This window comes from Botryllus schlosseri, chromosome 3 (genome assembly GCF_051294905.1).
Source record: "Botryllus schlosseri isolate E-star chromosome 3, Bs_hap1, whole genome shotgun sequence".
NCBI classification, from domain to species: Eukaryota; Metazoa; Chordata; class Ascidiacea; order Stolidobranchia; family Styelidae; genus Botryllus; species Botryllus schlosseri.
Genome location: NC_137238.1, coordinates 25,256,688 through 25,281,185, shown reverse-complemented (window position 1 = coordinate 25,281,185; position 24,498 = coordinate 25,256,688). Strand labels below are relative to the sequence as shown.

The 24,498-nt window shown below is 40.4% G+C and overlaps 2 protein-coding genes across 3 annotated transcripts; one reads left to right on the top strand and one right to left on the bottom strand.

Moving 5' to 3' along the window:
• LOC145436184 (carboxypeptidase B-like) lies at positions 1–16,696 on the top strand. The gene is made up of 13 exons (XM_080313525.1): positions 1–151; positions 1,465–1,537; positions 1,600–1,700; positions 2,311–2,437; positions 3,466–3,564; positions 4,416–4,511; positions 4,591–4,695; positions 4,754–4,844; positions 6,723–6,784; positions 7,074–7,211; positions 7,270–7,354; positions 16,280–16,391; positions 16,453–16,696. Exons 1-13 carry the CDS (start codon positions 87–89, stop codon positions 16,532–16,534), a joined length of 1,236 nt encoding a protein of 411 aa, XP_080169651.1. The 5' UTR covers positions 1–86; the 3' UTR covers positions 16,535–16,696.
• A 490-nt stretch (positions 16,697–17,186) lies between these two features.
• Positions 17,187–24,334, bottom strand: LOC145436187 (potassium channel, subfamily K, member 16-like). Of its 2 annotated transcripts, XM_080313533.1 has the most exons (6): positions 23,723–24,315; positions 20,648–20,768; positions 19,713–19,867; positions 18,270–18,450; positions 18,072–18,194; positions 17,187–17,377 (listed from the first exon to the last, which is right to left on the bottom strand). In XM_080313533.1, exons 1-6 carry the CDS (start codon positions 23,915–23,917, stop codon positions 17,268–17,270), a joined length of 885 nt encoding a protein of 294 aa, XP_080169659.1. In that variant the 5' UTR covers positions 23,918–24,315; the 3' UTR covers positions 17,187–17,267. The 2 variants fall into 2 exon arrangements, with proteins under 2 accessions (XP_080169659.1, XP_080169660.1); XM_080313534.1 differs by lacking the exon at positions 20,648–20,768 and having other exon boundaries at positions 23,723–24,334.
• Positions 24,335–24,498: the final 164 nt, after the last annotated feature.

Below are 24,498 nucleotides of genomic sequence, written 5' to 3'. Positions count from 1 at the left end.
ACTCTACAGAAGTGATACTTAAATTCGCAGAAGGCAAGAGAAGGGACTTCATACTTCATTTTTACTTCAGGTGCACAGACTAAAAGATGTGGAATATATTTTTATCTCTTGCGCTGTTCTCAATGGCAGTCGCCAAAGTCGACTACACCGGGTAAGTCTCACTATAGTAATTGTTATTACAACGGGGGCCGATGTAGCCAATTTACGTCTACTAAATGACTTTTAGGTAGCGAGTATCGCAAATAGTGGTCTATTAGACCACGCCAACGCCAATGGGTTGTGCGTTCGAATTCGATCGTAGTTGACTCCATTCCGAATATTGCTTTATTCTGTGGCTCTTCAATACTTTCTGAACCGCTTAAGCAGGGTTTTCAAATTCAAGATCAGAAGGGGCTGTGGTGTGAGACGACAGCTAAAAATTCACCGACTATAATATATCCTGGTGGTACATCACCATTGATGTCGAAACACCAGCAAGAATACAGACATTCAGCCCGCCAGACGATTTAAGTAATTCTAAGTGGTGGAAAACTGCTTGTATTATACAGGACATTTGCATCAAGTGTCGAGATTTTTTCGCAGGACAAGACAGCACTGTTGTGGTTTCACTCTAGTTACCACGATAGGAACAAGTTAGTGACATTGACACCCAACAAACAGTGCACACTTAGTTCAGAGTTTATGGAAAATGGATTAAAAGAAGTCACTTACACAAGCGAAAACGTCAATACGGGACCGTTATATGCAGTTTATATGGATAATATATCAGTTGCACAGAAATATGATTTGCGCATTTGTGGTCGCACTGCTGTGCCATCTCCGACGGAAAAGGTTCTCGGATTCCAGAGAAACCCAAATCGAGATTTAATAATAAGAACTCCAATCTCAACGCCCGCGTTAAAACTGAACTCTCATGTCTTCCTTACAACGCATTCGATGGGCGAACGCCAGATTACCACTAAACACGCTAGAATAAAACCTTAATGCTGCGTGGTCCAATGCAATATACTATTATCTCTATATGATTCATAATAAAATATTCAAATGAAAGGCAAGGGCATTAGGTAACATTTTGGAATCACTTGAACGGTCCGGCCCGCGAGTAATTTGAAGGTTGAATCCGGCCAGCGACGCAATGTGTTTGGCACCTCTACAGTAGAGTACTATTTCTATGTTATCACTGACAATACTCCTCGAATTTTTACACTGATTATCTGACTTCGAGTCGATGCGCTCTCTAGGAATAAAGTAGGTTACCATCAATTTGTTACATTATAAATTGATTCTTTCTTGCGTGTCTTCGCTTGTTCACTACATTCATGGCGAAAACTGTCATCGCAGCAATCTGACTGACTGTCCTGAATTTTAATAATTTCGGTTTGCAAGTCGATATCGTGTGATAGTTACTCCTAACATTGTCGAGTACAAACACTCAATTCTACATTGTACCGATTTTCAAAATAGGTACCGCGTATTTCGAGTACACCCAACTCCGGAGAAGCTGATTACCATCAAGGCTTTGGTTGATGAATACGATGTAAGATCAGGTGAGAAACATATATTCGTCATTAATGTAATTTAGTATTAATCCTCTTTCAGCTTGACGTTTGGTCAGACTATCGACACAAAGGTGATTTTATGGACTTCATGGTCAGCCCGCGAATACAATCTCTAGTAAAAGACAGAATGACTCACTTCGGGTACGTTTCAACTAGGTATAGTGTCCTTCACTGATTCAGTGATTCACTTATTCCTCACATCAAGCTCAGGTGTATTTGCAAGGCTATTCCATGCCTTAAGCAATATAAGTAATGATTAGAAAAGAAAGTAGCAGTTTCACTCATGATGCCATTCTCAAAAAAGCATCTGATTTTGTGATTTCTTGATGACATAATGCTAATTCACTGACCCCGAAAACAGCGGTTCTCTACCGCCGGTCCGTGGAAAGTTTCCTCCGAATATTTAAGAATTTTATATCTCGATACCATAGCTTCGATTAAAAGCGATTTTAATGGGACGAAAATTGATTTTTAATAGAACCCTATGTGTATTGCATTCAATGAGCCGACGTCATGACGATCAATTGCTATACACATCGCTACTCGCTCTTCAGCATTTTGTGGTTTGCTTTTTATTTAAACATAATCAGGTAATTGCGATGTTTGAAGCTAGTAGACTTTATGGTCGAAATTCTCAATTGATATTTCCGCTTTAATTGCCGAAGTCGCAGTTTTCTACTATACATAGATTCTATTTCGATCTAAGTCCAGGCAGACTGATTCAAACTTTGTGTTTTCTCGAATGCTTTAGGATCTCGTACGAGACTTTTATCGAAGACGTTGGAAGCTTGGCAAAAGTGCGAGACATTCCACCATTAGACCAGGACGTTGACGCTGGAAACGCATTCAATTACGAACAATATCACACTTTAGACGAGGTGAGTCGAAAATACACGCGGACTTCGTAAAGGACACGATATATGCATGGAATATCAGCACTAACACTGTACATGCACCGTCACGTGAATGATGCTGGTTAGACATGGAAATTGCTAACGCCCGTCTGTACACGGCATATGGTTTAGATGTGGCCGTTTAAATGATTCAGTTTTAGGTCGCAGATTGTGCGTACTTTGCCACGAAATCAAACTCAAGCCCCTGTAAATGACTACGATATATCCAAGAATACGTAACTGCGACGAAAGGACAAGCCGCCGGCGCACGAATTTTATACTGTTCATTGGTTTTGTTGGTTGTCAGTATCAAAAGGTAACTTAACCCATCCACAGCACCAGCTACCACTAACCCTAACCTCGAAATCACTTTTTCAGTAAGTTGGTATTCTGATAATAGCTGTACTCGATGCCTCGGACTTCAAAATGGCTCTCCCTGTTTTAGTTACTGTCGCTACCCTGAAACCGTGAATCACTTTATAATCAGTTGTCCACAATAAGATTTTTATCGGAAATTTCTTATCGATAAAGGTGCTCAACTGAAAGTGAATTTTTTATTGGCGATTCAATCCTGAATTTTCAAATAACTACTTATGTCGTTAAATTTCTGTTATCGTGCAACCGCAATTTGTAAATTGAGTTAATCATACTATTCTAATATTTGATTTGTGCTTTGGTGTAACCACCTTACCACCGTGTTCTTGTGAAACTGCCTGATAAGATCGGAGTGTTTCCACTTTCCTCCGCTATTTCGTCGTTATTCATGTATAATGTTGTTGACCGCGGTGCGGAAGGCCGTCAGGTGATAAGCGCCAAATATTTTTGTTTAATGAGCAACAACAACATTATGACAATCGCTATTTCGAGCGTTACTGTTTTGTAAAACGATTGTTTCCATACCGATCATGCCTACTTTGCTTCACTATATAAGAGTCCCGCTCCATCTGTGAAGAGAATTACATCCCTTTACGAGTCACGTGACGAAATGTTTGACGCGAGTATACATTATCCAGATCAACGATTGGATGGATGCCTTGGTTGCTGAGCACACGTCCGTATCAAAGATGTCTATTGGAAAATCGTTTGAAGATAGAGATATCTTCGCTCTGAAGGCAAGTTTACCGAACCAATTGCAATCGCCAATATATTGATTACGGACAAATTTACGGTGCGATTGTAATAGTGATTATAAATAGCAAATTCGTCGATTGAGATTGCAAAAAAATAAGTAACAGCAGCAGTTTCTATGTAATAATTCCATCATCTGTATACATACGAAGCAATCATCCACATATCTATAACAGTGACAATAATTTTAATCGATGCTAAAAGCGCACTCTCTATACCATAGTATGATGGAGTGGGAAAACGAAATCGGCGTTGGGTCTACTAGAAATAACACAGTAGTATTCTACTTAATTAATAATAAATCTAGTGATTTCCATGATATGCGAAAGCTACTTCAAAAAGGAGTACAACATGGAAACTTCGAAAATACTGAAGTAAGTCGTTTGAACAAGCAGATTTTGTTGAGGAATAACACAATTTTAGCTGATATTCGGAGGTGGAGAAATTCGGAAATACAAGATGTATCTTTGCGCAAAAGGATTAAAGGCACTTCATCGCCTTTTATTACAATTTGTATGATGAAGGTGATGCTAAATCAACGCATACCTACTTTTCACTTTAAATAAATCTTAAGTGTAAAAGAGTTAGCAGTTTCGCCTGTAAAGTCTTCAAGTAGGAAGCAATAGTATAGTACAAATTCTGCTACTTGAGTACCTAATCAAGTAATCTAATCATACTTGTAGACATCGAAAAAGTATAATTATATATCGTTCCTGAATACTTCTGAGCAGAATATTCTATGGATACGAATACCTACAACATGGAAAATTAATTTAGCAGCAGTGAAATCTGCTGGTACCGCGAGTTGTTTTTTCGATAAATGTTTCATACACAGTTCGGAACCGGTCAAGAGCGATCTTTCGTCATCAATTGCGGAATTCATTCCAGGGAATGGGTCAGTCCCTCCACTTGCATCTTAACTGCCAAGACGGTAAGCCTCATACGATGTGAGATATGGAGCTATAGTCAGAGTGACATCATTTTTGACTGCGCTTTCAATCTATACACAGCTGGCTGAAACAAATGATGCAACACTCATCAACCTGTTGAATAATTTGGCGATTTACATTATTCCATCGGCTAACCCGGACGGTTACGTGTATACCTGGACGGATGTGAGTATAGGCACGGCGCGAAAATTTTACTAGCAACGAATCCGCTTTATTTGCGTAGGATCGTATGTGGAGAAAAACCAGGAACACTGATACGAAAGGAATCTGCGATGGAGTTGATCCGAACCGAAATTTCGATAGTCATTTTGGCGGTAAGTATGAGCTCATGAGTTTACTTCTTGCAGATTTAAATGTAAGATGCGAATAATATATTTCATCGTGATGGTTCGAACATTCTGTTCGCATTTTAGTCCTTGAAGCGAACCTCAATCTTTTTAGTTTCGTTTTCTCATACGATCCATAGTAGTTTCTACCTAAACTGTTCATCTTGTTGTAAAACATGATTCTTTTCTTAACTAGAATTGTAACATCATTATTGCGCGTCACAATCGGTGCTGTTGAGTCGGCGTCGTGGAGTTAAAGTCAGAGTTTCGTTAAAGTTTTTCTTATTGGAATCAGAGTTCAATGATATTCTCTGACTCCGATTCCAAGTACCTAAAAATTGAACCAAATGTTAACTTAAAACTGCTGTTGCAGTTTCAGAAGTTTTCATGATGTTCAAGTTGCCGAACCATCACTAACTTAATTACTTTCTGTGAGTACAGAATTCATAATTTCTGCTAACCATACATTTTCTACATTTTCCTTGATGACGACTTCATCGAAATGAATTTCAAAAAACTCCGAAAGTACGAACTGACTTGTACAAACTACCATTCTAGTACGGTTTTAGGGTAGTTCTAGCTCTTGTTCTTGTTACGAATTTTTAAAGGTCAGTAATCCTGGGTGTAGTTGCAGAGTTTGCAATGTTGAAAGTTCCCGTTATAGTTCTGAAGGCGCATGCAGTGAAAATAGTAGCCGAAAAACTAAAACTCGTGTTGCCATTTCACATCCATTGAGACACCGCTGCTCAGATCAAAAACAATACCAACAGTGGCGTAACCAGAGGATGGACTTGGAAGGTTCAAACCCATGCCATGTCAAACTGGATGCCCCGCTGCCTTTTTAAAATGTCGATGATATCTCCAATATTTCTCAGCTGATTTGCAATCCGGTAATTCGTATCATCAGTGCTGTCTATAAGCGAGTTACTTCTTTAATACGGATACTTCTTTCCTCCGGATCCGGCCCGCGGACTGTTTTCCGTCTTACATGATAATGTGGACCGCAGCCCCAGTCTGCCGACATTCCCTATTACTTGCTTACTAGGTCCAATTGTAGTGACTGTATGTTATTATATACGTGTGTGCGCAGCGTGCGAGGTTGAGCTTACGCGTAAGTTCGTCGAAGCGTTATATGAGTTAGGGTCTGGTTTGGTAACAGTTAATTGTGAGTGGAGATTAAATTAAGTTTGGCTCTCGCAGTCATGAAAGCTCAGTACATAAGTACATTTGCCCATTACAAATTTCCCAATACGATGTTCGGAAATGTCCCACGAGTATACAGTTGCTGTTTGCACCACTTCGGCAGTCCATGCCCTACTGGTTGACAATGAATTTGTTTAAATAATATTACGACTGACGAGTGTCGAGTGTCAGCCGAAAATATTGGGTTTATTTCAATTTGAATGCACTATTCAATTGCATATTGAAGTTCTGTACCTCCAAGAAGATCTTCGAATAATATTACGTGAAAAACACGTGCTTTTAGCATGTACAATATTTCAGTTATCTAATGGCGATTTATTAACGAAGATTTATTGTTCATCACCATTGGTACTTTTGTAAAAATTTGTATACCTACCGTCCGTACATTCTCTAGTCCGTGACGCACCTGGTCTTACAGGTGAAAAGCGTTACTCCCGTTTTCATCAATAATAATAACACAATAATTCAGTTATCTCTTGGCGATTTATTAACGATGAATACGAGTTGTGACTATTTACTATATGTGACCAGGTAACCTCTACAAACTAATTCACCTCGGTACAAATGCACCGACTCATCCCTCTTTGATACCGACCAACGCACTCCTCACTCAGCAGTAAATTTTTATCTATTCATTAAAAGCTATCAAACTTTGTTTTGCAGGGGAAGGGTCCAGCAGCAATGGCTGTAGCGACGCATATCACGGACCATCTGCGTTTTCAGAGGTAATATTTTATTTTATGACCAAGTCAGTTTAGGTTAATTTCAAGTTCAAGATGCTTTCCATTCTGAATATCGAAGTAGAAGTGCTGGTGTTTTAAAAATTTAGTTACGGGAAACGTACTTGAGTACTACCAAATTAAATGGAAGAATTTTGTTACTGACTACCTCTGCTAATTGTGTTCATATTTGTGAGGGAAATACGTGGGAAACAGATCGTTACAGAAATTAACCACAGGCGGACAAGAAATGCATTCAATATCAAATTTCTGAAATACTCTTTGTCGTCTGCAGACAGAAACGCAAGCCCAAAGAGATATCGTCATGTCAATCGGAAATGTAAAGGGATACATTGATATTCACGCTTACAGTCAGCTGTGGATGATACCTTACGGATATACGACCGACCCATGCGCGGACAACGCCACACTGGTAATTAGCGAGTCTGCCATGGTGATTTTCGTGGCGGTGATCAGACAATGATTTTCAGACCACAATTGCAGTGGATGGAGTAAACGCGATACAGGCTGTACATGGTAAAACGTACGAGGCCGGTCCGATCGCGACAGTCATTTGTGAGTAACATTGTATATTACTGTATCTCTGGTCTCGCTCGCCACGGGTTCCTGATTGAGCTGTAACTGAGTGTCTTTCAAGAACCGAAAAGTCGTAGAAAACGAAGATATGAAAAGTAATCGCGTATATTCAATACGTAAATTTGATCAAGGGGATGTATCCTTTCTGAGGCGACTTCAGTTATATCACTGTCGTACTTGCTAGGGGTAATTTTCACAACTAAAATGACTAACGAATCTACATATAGGGGCAATTTTACAATGTGTATTCAGTTAGTATAACGCGCGTTATATTTTTACTAGTTATTGCAACAATGTCACCGATAAATTTCACTACAAATTTAACATTACCTTATAAATTAAAAGTGAAAGCGTAGCTTCGACCTACAAAGTAAGTAATTAGAAGAGGAAGTAGTCATAAACCACAATGACCCGACTGGTAGTCTAGTCTACGATATATGCATATGTGTTCATCAAAATACTCGAAGTATTTCGTTGCTGACCTGCAATAAATGCAGAAGTGATCTGAGATGTAATCGAAGTAACTGCTTTAGAATTAAAAAACAGTGAAGTAAACAATACTATTTGATTACATCAAGAAATGACGATTTCCTTGACATGTCCGAACTGATTAAGTCAAATGTAGAAAGAGGGTGCTTTAAAAGCATTCGTTATATAAAATCTATTAGATTGAAATGAAGCATCGCCGGATTTACATATGCCAAATTAAGCCGATAACTTCCAAATGTGATAAGATGAATCAATACGGCTTATATGCAGCCTTACTAATCATGGAGGTAATGGAGGTGATATCAAAAATAAATACATATTCTGTCCTTTCTTCTGGTCGCTACGACGATTTCACTCAAATCAGCTTTATGTAGAATATGTGACCGTCGACTGCAGTCCATATATGGAGCTTCGCATGGTATACACACCGTGATTGAAGCGTGGCTCCATTTTATTTGTGCGGATAATTTACCTGGTAGTGTCTCCTTTTATACGCCCAAGCATTTCGTAAGACCGGTCGCAATCCCAGGTCAGTGGTTCCCAAACTTTAAGGACTCGCGGCGCAAATTCCAATTTGAAAGCGTTCCCTCTCATACTTTCGCATTAGGTGAGCTGATCAATAAAATATGCCATCGTTGCGAATCAAATCACCCCTCATCTTGAAATCAGGTTGAAACCTACCTTGAAGCTATTGCGCGGAACACCGTTTGAAAATTTCTACTTCCCGCAATTGTTTTTTTGCTTGTAACGCGGTCCTTTTAACTCCTGTTGACATTTGTTTTCAACAATTTTGTAACAAAATAATTATTCACAGAATTTTTGAATAGGACAACAACTTGAAGCAATTTATTACAGTCATTTCAACCACCGATTCATGTTAAATTTCCTGCTAGGCCGCCGTATATACTACAATTTTATATCTCAATTGCGAATAACGCAAGAAGTTGCACGCATGTTATTTAACCAGAAAAATGAAACAATAAATTGGAAATTGATTAGAAATGCGAAAAGTTCTCTTCTTCATCTGGTTGTTATACAAAGTTTATCGTCGACTTTGGACTTTGTAAGTTTTCTACGAAACTGTTCAAAATTATAAGCCTATACAACACGTTTACTCATTGTTACATTAATTGTAACGTAGATCTCCGACTGATCGAAACAAAGCCCATTTCTGAATTTATGGATGATATTTTTTACTGTTATAAATTATTATTTTTCAAATATTAAGTTTTTCAATAAAGCGCATAACATCTAAACCAGCGGTTCTCAACCTTTTTTGACACGCACCCCCTTGGCGATGGTCAAAAAATCGCGCCCACTGACCCCCCTTACATTTATCGTCATGTCAAAAAGAGCACATCATCTATTACATTAGTGGGCAAACTTCTTGCTAATCATGGCCGCATTTCGATTACTTATGTAGCCTAAGGCCGCATTCCAGGGCATAGCCGCAATGAACGATCTGGACGCAAAATACCTATGGTAAACTGTCCATATTTATTCCCGGTGAACTCCGGACTGTTCTACTTTTCACAACGGCCTATTGTACGCACCGAAATCGCGAGTGGCAATGTTATGAATAGTTGCTGGGAGTGCATATTGTCGCGCGGAGCACGAAAATTTTTCAGAGCCGCGAATGAATTGTTATTTCTTGAGGGTTCCCATTCCTGCTCCAAGTAAGAAGGGCGCTACTGCATTAAAATCGAAAAATGAAGTCTTGTTGAATTGCGCGGAGCGCGAAGAAAATTTCAAGATTAAATATAATCTCTCGAAAATTCGGGAGTGAATTCGTAATTGCAATTTGCATGTCCACAGCTGCTAACACATACTAATTGAATTAGGCGTCGTCGGCCGCAGAAATTTCCTTCTACGGCCGCATGCGGTCGTACGGGCTGCCCACCCCTGATCTAATAGTATACATGAGGTATATCTTACGCCAATTTTGAACCCGCATTCCAGTTGTTTAGTCTTTTGCATTGCTGACAAACTTCCCCAAACTCGTTTGAACATAACAAAAAAAACATTGAAAAGGACATCAATTAATTTCAAGGTAGATTTCACTGAGACTAATCCTGATGCTAGTAGTGACTACAGAGAGCACGGCGTCGTTCTGTCCTGCCATGCTAAATTTGATCAGTTTTGGAAATGAATTAAATTGTATTGATTTATAGAGCCAAATTGAGGGCGAAACCGGGCAACCTATATTGCATCTAAGTCTGTCTTAGGCAGTGCAGTTCGCCAGCTATCATCAACAGCCACCTAGCGCACAGAGATTTAGGCTACTGCCAAAGCTATAAAGTAATGAATGACTTGCACGCAGGAATTTCTCTAAATCTTCAAAGAATGTCAAAAATTTGCTCAAATGAAGTCGAAGTCAGCCTACACTCCGTTGAGCGCGACTGCTGGAGTTTGAGTTCGGCAAGCTTTCTAGAATATGAATTAAGTTTAATCTTCAATAATCGTCTCTTCAGAATGGTTGTGAAACACATCTTTAGTCACAATTTATACAGACATTGACAAAAATTTCTCGCGCCCCCTCTGAGAGCCTCCCGCGCCCCCCAAGGGGGGCTCGCCCCCAGGTTGAGAACCCCTGATCTAAACGTACAACTACAAATTAAAGTCTCCACAATGGGGCTGTTCCACTTCATTTTGAACACGCGGTGGCGACAAAGGTAACTCGACCCAAATCTGTTTTGTTGCTATATGCTTTACTATGGGAATGGACTAAACATGGACCGAATTTCGTCTCTTGGCGTACAACGAGGATGGTGAAAGTATCCACATCAATATAAATCATCCATATGGATATCAAATAACTGTTCGCCGACGAAAATGAGGCTATTTCTTGGCGTCTTGTCCTCGTGCTGGACATTGGCACCCTGGCAGGTTGCAGCTTACCGGTACATTGCTGTAAATTTTCCGAGAGTCGTTGATATGGCAAGTGTTATATGCCTCATTGTGTAAGGATGACGGTCATTTGATCGCAGAAGATGCATCAATTAGAAACAAAAAGTTATCAGGAGGATGGGTTCCGTTTACGACGAAGAATTATGGATGCCTGGTCCTCTCCTGGAAAAGTAGTCTGCAGAATATCATTTCACCAGCATGATTTATCCTGCTTCCGCTGCAGTAAATCAGTACCCCCATGAGTGTTGTGTGTTGTGGAAAATGATGCTATGTACATTGTACATTTGCTGCTGTGAGGTCCTACAACATATAAAAATCATGTGTTTGAATTACAATGAAGCTGATGAAACTTCAGTCAAGGCAGCCTCATCTATTCTGTGTTCAATGAAAGAGGTTGCAGAAGAGACGTCAGTGTCAAAAGCTGTTGCAAAAGAATGAACGTACAAGTCATCAGTCACGGCATCTTGTTCTGACAATTCAACAATTCGGAAAAGGGGATAGCTGAATCTACAGAGATTCACCCGTTATTGAAAGAAGCATACTCTATAGTTGATAGTGTAAAGCAACCATCATTCCAATTATAAATCCTGAACACTCAGCACTGTCGGATATTGAAAGCATGGCGTCATTTGTGTACTTCCAACTGAAGGACTTGGCAATCAGGCTTAGTTGTAAGACAACTATCTCATATTACTTCAACAAAACAGGACTATTGTCGGTTGCTCACTACATGGACTCTTATTATACGTATCTGATTATCTGATACCTATTATGTTGGTAGCACAACGAACTTTGCTACAACCTTCAAGATTTTCAAGTACAAACTCGATGATCAAAAATGACCAAGGCTCACAAGCTCATATTTGTGTTTTACAAGTCTTGGATATGGTAATGCTATTTGTATCAATTTGGTTTACACCATAGTATTTTGCTTTTTGTCTCAGTCCCATACATGGGTTTGTCAAATAGCAGGTTGACATTCCTTCTTCCTAATAATTATGTTAATATGTAATAATGACTAATGAGCATGCATAAATCCGTTGCTTAGAATGTTATAATCTAATGTTTATGTGCTTACCATACTATTTATTTTCGGGTCGGGCAAAAAAATATTCGAGAACCTTTGCTTTATAGACTATATACGCTTTGCGACTTCAGTTTATAACAGTTCCATTTTATTCAACAAAATAACGGCAACAATACAACTGGTACATCGTTTAATTGTCAATGATCAGAGAGGATGAGATCTATAGTTGGTATTATTAGTATTATAACTGCTACAATACTACTGGTACACTGTTTAATTGTCAATCATCAGAAAGGATGAGAACTAGTTGGTATTATTAGTATTTTATCATTTAAAAACACCAACAGATAGTGATGAGATTGAAGAATAGGAAGGTATGGGAAGGACATTAAGTCTTTCAACCAGACAGCTATTTGGTTTAGGTAATAATGTATCTAGAAAGGGTTTGTGTTGAACCCAGTCCAACCTGGTGTAGTATTGGGCGCTAAATGGCGAAAATGATAATGATAGAACCATTGCAGTTGGTGATAAGGATAGAATCATAATTTCAGCACTTCCATCACGAGGTCAAGACGCCAAGAAATAGCATCATTTCGTCATCTAACAGCTATTTGATATCCATATGGATGATTTAAGTTGATATGGATACTTTCACCATCCTCGTTGTACGTCAAGAGACGAAATTAGGTCGATGTTTAGTCCAGTCCCATAGTAAAGTATATAGCAACAAAACAGATTTGGGTCGAGTTACCTTTGTCGCCACCGCGTGTTCAAAATGAAGTGGAACAGCCCCATTGGCTCAGTGGCTTATTGAAAACGTCTTGATGGCCTATATACTGTGCCACGGACCGCAGTTTGAAAGCGAATAGCCTATAGATCAGAGATGAGCGGACTTGAAATTTCCATATCCGAATCCAATCCAAATCCGAAGCTTCAAATCCTAATCCGATTCAAAGGTAGAATTCCACTTAGAGAGCCTACGTCTTATGGCTATAATTCCGTAAAAAGAAATAAAACGCTAAATGAGTGTCAAGGTACATGAAGTCACTTTGGTAGGACGTGAAACTGCAGGACATCAATCTTCCCGAAAATTGGTAAATCCAATCCTAATCCTAATACGTCAAAATTTCACAAATCCGGTTTACCCAAATACTAATCATAATCCATGCTAATCCCTGTTATAGATATACCCTAAATCAGCCATGAACAGACGGCGCAATAACAAGCTATACCTACACACCCGGTTTTTCTGCATGCGGGTTGGGTTAAAGCAGAACCGGGAATTATGCAGCCCGTGACGCGATTGTGAGCGGTCAGCGAATAGTTCCTTAATAATTTTGATGTGTCGACCACAACTGCTGTATAAACTGATTCAGAAATACATTTTTTTTGTTTTGTTGAACATTTTGGCGGTTATCGCCTAATCTGGTTATGTTCGTCGTGATAATGAATGCTCTTTGGTCTATGGTATTATTTCGGACGACTTCCAGTCACGCATCCATTCATCATCTATCTATCTATCTCGTTTCTGAGTCCTCATCAGTGCCTTTTGCTGCTGATTTTCGAAGCTCGACTTTACCTCATCAATCTGGGCTTTTCGTACGACACGTAAATGCGTATAGTTTGAAGTCTAGTTATTTTATGCACGTACGCCGTGTGAATAATCCAGGCTAAAAATAAAGCCAATATAATAAATTATGCTACAACAACTGAATTTACAAGTCGCTGTTTCCGTATTCAAATTCAAATGCTGATTGTTGTCAGGTCTGTGCTTTAAACCGTCACGTGTCACGTCATAGTTTCCAAATCCGAATTCGTGAAATAATGAAATCAGTGCCCGTGATTAGCGGCCATCATCACTAACAAACGACATTATGTCAAGCAATTAAAGATGCGGATGAAGATTGGCATTTCAACGAGATTTGGAGCACTAAATATTTAGGTAGGCTACTGAAGTCATCCGTGAACCGGTCTTTTAGCTTATGATAAGCACCAAGCAGCAGTGGCGTAGCAGCCACCTGGCGGTTCTGGCTCTGCGCCAGGGGCGGCAGGCTCCAAGGGGGCGGCAAAATGAGGCTGCACAGTGAGAGAGATGCCTGCATCATCGTGATGGTTTGAAGACGGAGATGCGATAAGGACTTTATAGTAAGGTCATCTAGTCTGCACCCCGTTTTTTTGCTCCTCCGTGATTGCTGGGCGTCTAGCGGGATAACCGCAGATACCAGTTTTCGAGTCTTCGGTCTGACCCGGCCGGGGATCGGGCCCATAACCTACCGATCAAGAAGCCGGACGCATCACCAATACACTATCTCGCGCGGCGTGTAGACCGCCGGCTAAAAGAAGAGTGCTTGGTAGTCCTATAGCTGGCGTCCCGTCAGCTAAAATTTAATCAAACAGGTCTCAATCGAAAGCTAGTGTCGCGCTGATTCCGAAAACACGAATTAATATGTTAACATGGCGATGGAATCACTCCGAAATAGCCGTTACGGCCGATTGTTCGGAGAGTTCGCAGAAAAAGGAGAATGTCTGGCGAACAAACAGAAGATGCTGGCCTCAGTGTTGTTGAAGAATTTAGACGATGCATGTTTCAAGCATAGGACAGATTTAAACTTGAAGCTGAAACTAGGTTTACAGGCATTCATCACTTAAATGATATATTTGGATTTTTGAATTCCCACGCGCTGCTGCAAAGCGAAAGTCACAATTTATTCACCAGCGCTTTTAGAAGCACTTATGACGACGAGGTGGACTTTTTGGAGTTAGCTGCGAAAATTGTCATGCCTTATACATCGAATTAGGGATCATATAAAGCAGAAGATTGCTAGCTTTTCGTACAAACCAACATGAGGCCTCTAGGACAGGGGTTCTCAACCTGGAGGGCGCGCCCCCGTTGGGGGGGGGGGGGGGGGGCGTGAAAGCATCTTAAGGGGGCGCGAAGAATAGGTCAAATGATTTTTTTTCGCGCTATGCGTGATTTACCTGCAATTCATGCGTGTTTCTCTATATATAGACCCAGTTTCTTATTTTTGAATTCTCTCATCAACAGTCATGACCTTCCATGCCATCAAACAATCTGTTAGGGTTGCTAGCATCCCAGTTGGATCTTGTAATATGACGATACGAGGGCGCGGAATTTTTCACTATCCTAAAGGGGGGCGTGTCTAAAAAAAAGTTGCGAACCACTGCTCTAGGACGAACACAAATTAAGTTATAATCATATGAAGTTGTTCAACTTGAGATTTTAACAGGGTTAAGAGGCTGGTGCGGAGCAGTGAAACCACGTTTGATCGTAGTGCAACAACGTTTGATGTTTTACAGTGGTTGTTTAATGCAAAGCTACTTGATTCGACACCGTATTTATGCTCGTGTCTGAAACTTTATCTGAACATTGGTGTTTCAACTGCGAGATGTGTGAGGAGCTTCTCAAAGCTCAAACTGATTAAGTCTTATATATTTAGTTCTATCATGAATAATGATCGGCTATCAGCTCCATCCATTCTGTCTATAGAAAGAGACTACGTTCAAAAACTTGAATTTGAGGATATTATCGCTGCTTTTGCTTTGAGGCGGCCATTGATTTTCTATTTGTACAACACATTCGTTCGCTATTTCTTGTTTTTATTATTTTTGGCGTCATTAACGTCGAGACGGTGAGGCTGAGAAGCGGCATATTATTTGTAATTATTCCTATTGACAAGATTACTTGAACATCAATCTATGTCGAAATTTGATGCGGTCTACCTAGGGGGGGGGGGCGGCATTTTCAAGAGAGCCAGGGGCGGCAGCACATGCTGCTACGCCAGTGCCAAGCAGGTCTCGGTTATTGTGGACCTATATGCTAGCGAAGCTGGCAAAACAACAATGCTATTTTACCAAGCCACATAAAGCTATAGGCACGCAGCCTAATATTAACCCATCCACTCAGTAGCCTAACATGTGTGGTAACAATGCAATTATTTGCATTCACTATAAAAAATAAAAGTGCACACCGCAGAACATAGTTTAAATGTTGGTCTCGCCCTGCCAGCGGATTTTCTGCTACATATTTGGCCCACCGAAAAAAATGATTTACTACCCCTGGGTAAAAGCTGAGGATTGGCTGAGATTTGAGTTAGGCGAAAAAGTCTGCAAAATTGATATGCTACAACGATTTAGATGCGGCGGTATCGCAATGTTATCAAATCGCATCACCATATTGCCTCCTCGGGCTAGTTTTGGAGACACACAGTCGCATGTGCTAGTTTTGCATGCTTGAAACTCATGAAGGTCACTGGCTCATTTCATTTGGTCCATCTTACAAATATCTCCCAAGATGCGGAAAAATTGTAATGCCTATCCGAAGCCGATCATCATCGCAAATCGATGGGCGATTGAAACAAGGCAAAGGAATGTCTGCCAATGTATATCCTAAATATTCTGCGTGGGCAAAAACGTGCGTTATATCTTCCTGATTTAAATGCAATACAAATCTACACAAACAGATGTGGCGAGCGGAAGTAGCGCGGATTACATGTACGATGTCGCGCAGGTCAAGTGTTCCTTCGCCGCTGAGCTCAGGGACAGGGGACGCTATGGATTTCTGCTGCCGGAAGAGTATATTTTTATTTTCCAGTTTGATAAATTTGGGAGCTAAGCCTCGTATTGAATATTTCAGTCAAATCCAGCCTACCTTCGAAGAAACGTTTCCAGCTCTACTAGTGATCGCGAACGCGATAGTGGATGGAACTTGCGATTGAAGGATTCTATGTTTGCATTGATTCTATTACAATCGTCAATAAAAATAGGGATTCAGCGGTAGATATAACTTGGAGTTTATAATAAGTGATGAGATAATTTTGTAAATTGAGAAGAGTATGATTGCGGGCATGATATCAATAAATGATATACCCTCAGCAAAATATGTGGCACGCTATTTTTTGTGTTCCTCATTACCTAGACCGCTGTGAAAGCGCCATAGTTGAAAGTCAAGAGATCAGATGCTTCAAAGGATGCAAGTCACACACACACACACACACACACACACACACACACACACACATACATACACACACAAACACACACACACAGGTAGAAGTAGAGAGTTCGGGAGAGTGTAAAATTTGAAGTTTTTCAGTTGAGCTTGCAACGAAAAATAAATTATGACACATACCAACATCAGCATCAATTTTACAGGCCCTTTTGGTGATAAGCGCCAACATACTTTGAGGTTTCATTCATGATCTTCTATTATTCTGCCATCGACATGTGTCCTGACTGATGAGGCGCGAGTGTTAAGATTTTAGAATCGCCATAATCGAGTGCTAATAATAAAAAAATAACGTCTACCGAGATGATAAAGCGATTCCATTGCTGAATTTTTTGATTCACTCGCCGAGAATTAGTGGCACATTTTTACGAAGATAATTTATTAATGATGAACAAATGTTTGAAAAAAAATCGCAAATCGCCCCGATTAAATAGATGTCGCTTCTAAAATTCGTAGTCGTTCATTGTGTCCCTGTTTTCGAGTACGACGTCTGACCGGGCGCTTTGATTCGGTTCGACTTTGTTCTTTTTCTTTCGGCTTTTAGATTCCGGGCCTGTAATTGATTGAGCAGATGTGGTAAAAGTGATTAAGTGGCAAAGTGTTAGGCTCTCCAAATTTAGGTAGATGTGATAGCATAATTTTTCAAGCTGGTTCAAGTTGATTATCTTAGACTAACAGTAATCCTGAAACTTGCCAAAGTGATCTCAAATGAATTCTACCGTCGCACTGATTCCGAAAATACGAATCACAAGATTAGTTATATATAGTCTGTTAGTCTGTTAGTAAATCACTGGAGATAGCTTTCACATGATGGTTAAGACCGCCACTATTGAGTGCAAATTATGTTAATCTGATGCCGCGATACATGGTCAAGATGGCCTGTTTATTGTGAAATTTTAACAAATTCTGATGCAACCACAACGATTATGGTTTGCCTCCAACAATACTCGAATAGAATCAGTTAAATCAGTGCCAATTTTGCATGGTTCATGCTCGGAAATTTTGATCACTCATAATTAATTGCTTGAAAATCCTGAACGCCAGTGGAAATATTAGCGTGTATCTATGGGCGACTCTATAAATTCCAATTTTATGATATGATAAGGTATGACATTAGTACATATTGCGGTAATGTATCACAACATGAAATAGCTGAAAGGTATACCTTTATGTTTATCCTACTAAATGTTCCTTTACCCACACAAAGGAGTTACGTACTTAGTGGTAACTAGCCAGGATCAACTCACCCGCTTTCATCCACAGATCTGATAATAAGCTAATCACAGTCGCTGCAGACGCCAGACCAAAAAGTATCCAAAAGTACACCATCACTCTGTAAACTGGCACGTAATCGATTTCCGGATTCACTCCTAAAATCTCAACGGGTGCGAAATTTTCGACGTATGATCAGAGCATGACCTTGATGGAAGTAATATTCAACATACCCGCGACATAGTCGCCGAATCCCACCGTCGTCAGAGTTATGAACGCGTAGTAAAATGAAATATGGTAGTCCCACTGCTCGACTTGGACAAAAATGACAGCCGGTATTAGTAAAAACAGGACGGTAAACGTTGTGAGTACTAACAGCACCAAGATTGTCTTCCGCAACCAACCACGTTTGGTCTAAAAAGTAAAGAATAACAGAATCGAAGACGGACAAAAATACAGAAGATTTTTCGTAGGTGTACTGTAGCTAGGACACAATCGATTCCAAATGTACACCATCACTGGTCCATTGATCAATAACATGCATAACAAGGATGCAGTTGGGCGAATTGTGATGGACAGATGAGAAGACGCCGACTGACCGCTCGACATAACAGAGTCATAAAAGCCAAGCTACCAGTCATGGAGCATCTTCTACATCAATCTTTACACTCAAACCTTTAGATTAACTAACAAAACACAACTGCAGGAAGGAATTAGCATCATGGAGAATAACTAGAAATTAAATGAACAAAAGAGTATCATTTAAAGTACAATTTAGCGCAGGGGCGGGCAACATACGGCCCGCGGGCCGGATCCGGCCGTGACGTGATTTTGAGCGGCCCGCAGAGAGTTTCCGGCCGTACATGCCAATGTCGCCCGCGGTCAAGTGTGCCGCAACCCACCAGTATTTGATTAATACGTCAAATGATAGTGACTGTAGGTTTATTCTTTAGCGTGTGTGTGTGTGTGATTTGAGTGCGAGACTGGCATTTACGCATGTAGGCTACTCAAGACTCAACCGCACTGAATTTATGTGTTGGTAAATTTGGGAAAATCTCAAGCCCTCGTTCGTATATACATTATACCACGGGCGCGCAACATACGGCCCGCGGTCACAGTCTGCCGCAATTTTACCCTACTTGCTCAATTCGTCAAATGTTAGTGACAGTAGGTTATTGAATCTTTTTTTCAAACACAAACAATAGTTATTTTTAGTTATTCTTTAGTTCTTTGTTTTCTTTGTGTGCGACATGCAGCCAGAGCTCGAAGAACCTGTTCACAACTTTGATCGACCATATATGTCTCATTGATTTCAACAGCTACAGATACATCAACAGCTACTGTTAATAAATTCATCGAATACTGTTTTGGTTTCAACAAATCAAACTTAAAATTTACATTAAATACGGTTAATCCTTGTGTGGATAAATACGCGGTAATGTATCGATTCAGGAATCCGGCCCGCCAAGTACTCCATTTCCCCATATCCGGCCCGCCTACTGGAGAAGTTGCCCAACCCTGATTTAGCGGTAGGCCTATATATAGCTTGAAGAAAACCTATGATTCATGAGATAAAGTATCGAGAACAGGAGTAAGCCCGTGTGAGTACTTTGGAATGGTGGGTGTAACCAACTTTGCCGCGATAAATGATGCATTAGTTACGTAACATGACTCACCCTTCCTCTGATTCTAGACTCCAATCGTTCTACTCTGGCCGCGAATTTAGCTCCGATTCCGGTGAACATAACAGCGAAGAGTGGAATTCCGATAATCGCATAGAATATACATATAACTCTTGCAGTGTTCGTGCTGGGTGCAATATGACCATACCCTGAAAATCGACGTAATATTGTTCCCCCGTATCACGCGAAATTTAAATTGACATGACCTCAGTTCTAGTCGAAAATAGTCTACTTGTCCGATGGAAGGACGGATCATAACAAAATTCATAATGACATGATGCTAAACGCAATACAAGACAAAATCGAGACGTAGGTAACTAGGTATAGTTTCCTTTGTGGCTTCGCAGCCCGTTTTGGGCGGTATATTTAATTACTTAATTAACATACAAAATAATTATTAGCACGACTTTGCATCTATCCAATAGTATCGGATGAAAGTCACAAAGTGTCACCGCGAATAGACAATAAACTAATGTACACAGAGATGATTAATCTGGAATGCGGCCTGAGTGTGAGTCACAGATCAAACGGATCAGTAAGTTTAGATCTGGAAGGACCTAAAATGGAAGCACAAACAGCAAAACTCTCTTGACGGGCGAATTATAGCAGTGACCTTTTCTTGGACTCCCTGCAAGCATAAATAGATTATGAGTCACTGCTAGCCATAGCATGCTGTCGCTGTGCCACAATTGTCACAACTCTTACACCGGATTAGAAACTTGCTGATTGGTAAACGTTGAAACCTGCGCATACCTATCATATCTGGCTTATATAAACATTTGGTCAATAATTATCGTGTTTGTTTTCTTTCCCGAGTTGGCTGTCACGATCACAAGTCTTCCCGTAATAGATAAAAAGGCAATGTGAGGTTACGCAATATAGGCCAACAGGCTGGTAGCAGGAATAACGCGATTGACATGTCAATTTACCTATAGTTGTCAAAACCGTCCCACAGAAAAAGAAGGATCCTTCCAGGTCCCAGTTTGTGGAGCACGTAACATTGAGATTATCATCGATGAAAATTCCTCTCTCTGCAGCGAACTCTATCACCTTTGAAAGTCATTCCGTGATAACTGGCACTTTTCACTTTCATGTCTAATCGAATTTAGTGATACAATGGGGCAGTGATGTATCAGAATTGGTATTGTAGTTTTATGCGTCATAACGCAGGTAGCCCGACATTTGAACATGCCACATATTATTCGCATAATATATGCATGTGACTTCATAGCTTCAAAGTTCACCCGATATCAAAATCCATATATCCCAACGTCAACTCAGAACTTAAATCCAACCCGGACAGTGGCCGGCCTCTTAAACTTTCCTCTAAACCTAAGCAGCCCTCTAAACCAGTGGTTCCCAACCTTTTTCCACCCACGTACCATTTTGAGGTTTTATGCAGTGCTCGCGTACCACCTATATAAGTTACGCGCGTTTCCACCATTTATGACGTCATACTCACGTGTTTGACCTACGCGAGGTGTATCAACAAATTCTATTGAACTAAACCAGTGATGTCAAATATACGGCCCGTGGGCCGGATCCGGCCCGCCAGACGATTTTATCCAGCCCGCATAGCAATTCTGAGTACATTGACAAAAGATTATATCATCAATCACATCCACAGTAATAAACCAAATTACAACGTCCGCGTTGACCAATAAATATCTTGTATTCATCACAACGCATACGCAGGGCTAACGCCAGATTATGACTAAAGCAAGGGTGGCCAACCTTTTTGCCATTCACGGCCGCATTTCGACTACTCGTGTAGCCTACGGCTGCATTCCAGGGCATAGTCGAAATGAACGAGCTGATGGACGCCAAATACCCAGGTTAAAATGTCTATGTCCATTTCCGGTGAACTCCGGACTAATCTATTTAATGATAGGCTTACTATGCGCACAAAATCGCGAGTGGTCACTGGTAATGTTAAGGAAGGAAGTCATCATAGTCGCGCAAAGTGCGAAAAAAATTCAGATTCACCAATGAATTTCGTCATTGATATTAGTAGTTTTACATATTACCCTCAAACATTTTTCCTTTCTCATCCCGTGCGATCAGATTCATTGGTATAGAGTTGATGTAGGGGTGTTTTCGAAAGTTTAAAGCAAGTTATAAATTATGATGCATCTTCGGGTGGGCCAATTGGTATTAGTCACTTTGTAGCATGCTGTTATTTCTTGACCTCCCCTCCGGATTGTTAGCATAGTGAGGAGCACACGATTCCGCGCTGATATTTCCATGTGAGGCGCATCATTTCCCACTGATGTTCGCATCTGTATTGTGGGGCTGTGATTGCAAAGGGTGCTACTATAGTAAAATTGAAAAATGTAATCGCATTGAATCACGCGCAACGCGAAGAAAATTTCAAAATTAATGAAAATCTTTCAAGAAATCGGGAGTCAATTCCTAAATTCAAATTTCATGTCGGCGGCCGCTAACACATACCAATTGAATTGCGTTCCTACGCCCACACAAATTCCCTCTTACGGCCGCAGGTTGGCCACCCCTGGACTGAAGCAAAGGGAACACTTGAATATGTCTACTTGTATCGCCGGTAATGCCATGGTTTTAGCGGTTCTTAACTGTATTCAACCGGACAAACATCATATTTTCGCATTGCTCGCAAATAATGGTGTTGCGTCTCGTTAGAAAGAAACCCCTACGATCCGTGTATTATCTATATATGCTTGATAATAAAGCATTCCAGCGAAAAGCAATGGTACGAGGCAACATTTACGATTCCGTTGACTGGTCCGGCCCGCGAGTGATTTCATGACTTCGATCCGGCCCGCGATGAAATTTGAGTTTGACACCCCTGAACTAAGCATTATCAGCCAGGGTTGATGGGATGTATGGAATTGTTTTTCTCACAACCAGTCACAAGAAGAACAGCGTACTGAAATAACAACACACAACAAAAGTCAATTTATTTAATGCGATGGCTGCATTTGTTTATTTTCCACTAGCTTGTCGACGCGTGGCATACATTTGCTTACAGTGCATCGAAGTCATGTATGGGCGCAACAAGTCGGTTTCGTTTTTTCGACTTGATAATCATCGGGGATGAAAATCCTTGCTCGCATTCCCACGTATAAGGGAAAATTAGCAGCTATGGGGAATAGCGGAAGACGACGGCTTCAAAAAACTCAAAATCAACCTCACCTGAGCTAATAACTCCCTTTGATCGAAAAAAAAACAGAATCTGCTCGCGCACCACCTGGAAGACCTTCGCGTACCACTAGTGGTACGCGTACCACAGGTTGGGAACCACTGCTCTAAACTATTCGGAAGCCTGGCCTTTTGAGAAATGTTATGTCGCGCGCACAGTGAGTCAAATGTCAAACAACCAGTAATCATATATCACTATATGTGCTACGATTTCAAAACATGTTTGCTTTGCCAATTTCGCGAAAAGTTTCGATCGAATATTTCCCCTGTAAATATGCCATAATTCGCTAATGTGATGCACATTTGTCTGTTTTATCGTTTGTAGATTTGTAAATCTCTTATTACTATTCAGTTTTCATATCATAATGTCCTTCCCAGACCATGCTGTATATGTAGTTGGTGTATTTATTGTCAATGGCGTGCGGAGGATTATTTCAGTACTGCTTTCAGGTATGTAATTCAGCATTTACACTTTAGCAATTGGTTGAATTGAGCCAAATTAGGATACCGGCATGGGTTGTAGTTGATAATGTTTACCAGTGTAAGCTGTTTGAGGCTTTCGGTGGTGACACACAGAACAGAATCAGCGGCACCAATAATGTATATATAGCCTTACAAGAATCGATGCATTGGGAGGTATCGGTGTGAACCTTGAATGTTGTACGATGAAATGTAGGGAACCTTATTATTAGCCTAATGGCAATAATGAATTGAAATTAGAAGCAACTTGCCAATGCAAAATCTTGACGTTGGTCTGGAATACTCAATATGGTCGTATTAGGTATACGTGGCACAGTAAGTAAGATAATATTTGACTATGTGTTACTAACGTCTTTGAATTCCGGTAAGACATCCGAAGACAAGGATGCATCCGCTATTTGTTCGGATATGTTCAAAACTCTCTCTTGAACATATTGACAGTCCTCGTCCTCCAGCGGCTTTTCCAGCGCTTCGAAGATTGCCGCGCCGATCAACAGATACGCAATAAAAATAACTATAAGCAGGATGATAGTTTTCCATAACATGATGCTAATAATATTGGTTTTACTGCTCCATACCTGTGATACAAAGAAGACTGAAGCCGGCTAGTATATAATGATGTCTAAGTAATTGCTAAGAGAGAACATGGACTCGACTTGCATACCGATTGTGAGGTTGTCACATCGGATCATATCTGATGCTCATTTCGGCGCATAATAAATTGGCTGAAGTTATCTGCGATGTGCTCTCCCATCCTCCCAACCGCAATCCTAATCACGTGACCAATTTAATAAATCAAGCCAATATAATATTGAGTTACCATATAACTGAACTTGTGTCAAATTCACAATAATATTTCGGTTCTTTATTGTGAATATATTTCCGACTGTCTCGCAGTACCCGATAACAAACGACACCAAGCCCTTCGTCACGCGTTCATACTTGGCATATACATCCGAAAGGAAGATGTAAAACGTAGAAGCATAATTATTCACAATTTATAAATAAGAAGTGACCCTGCAACCTCATCTACTATAAATAGGCCTACATCCCCAAGACGCTGCGTCGGCCTTTCTTACTCTCCCTAATTAGTGAGATAAACTTTACTGTTGGAATCAATCAAGAA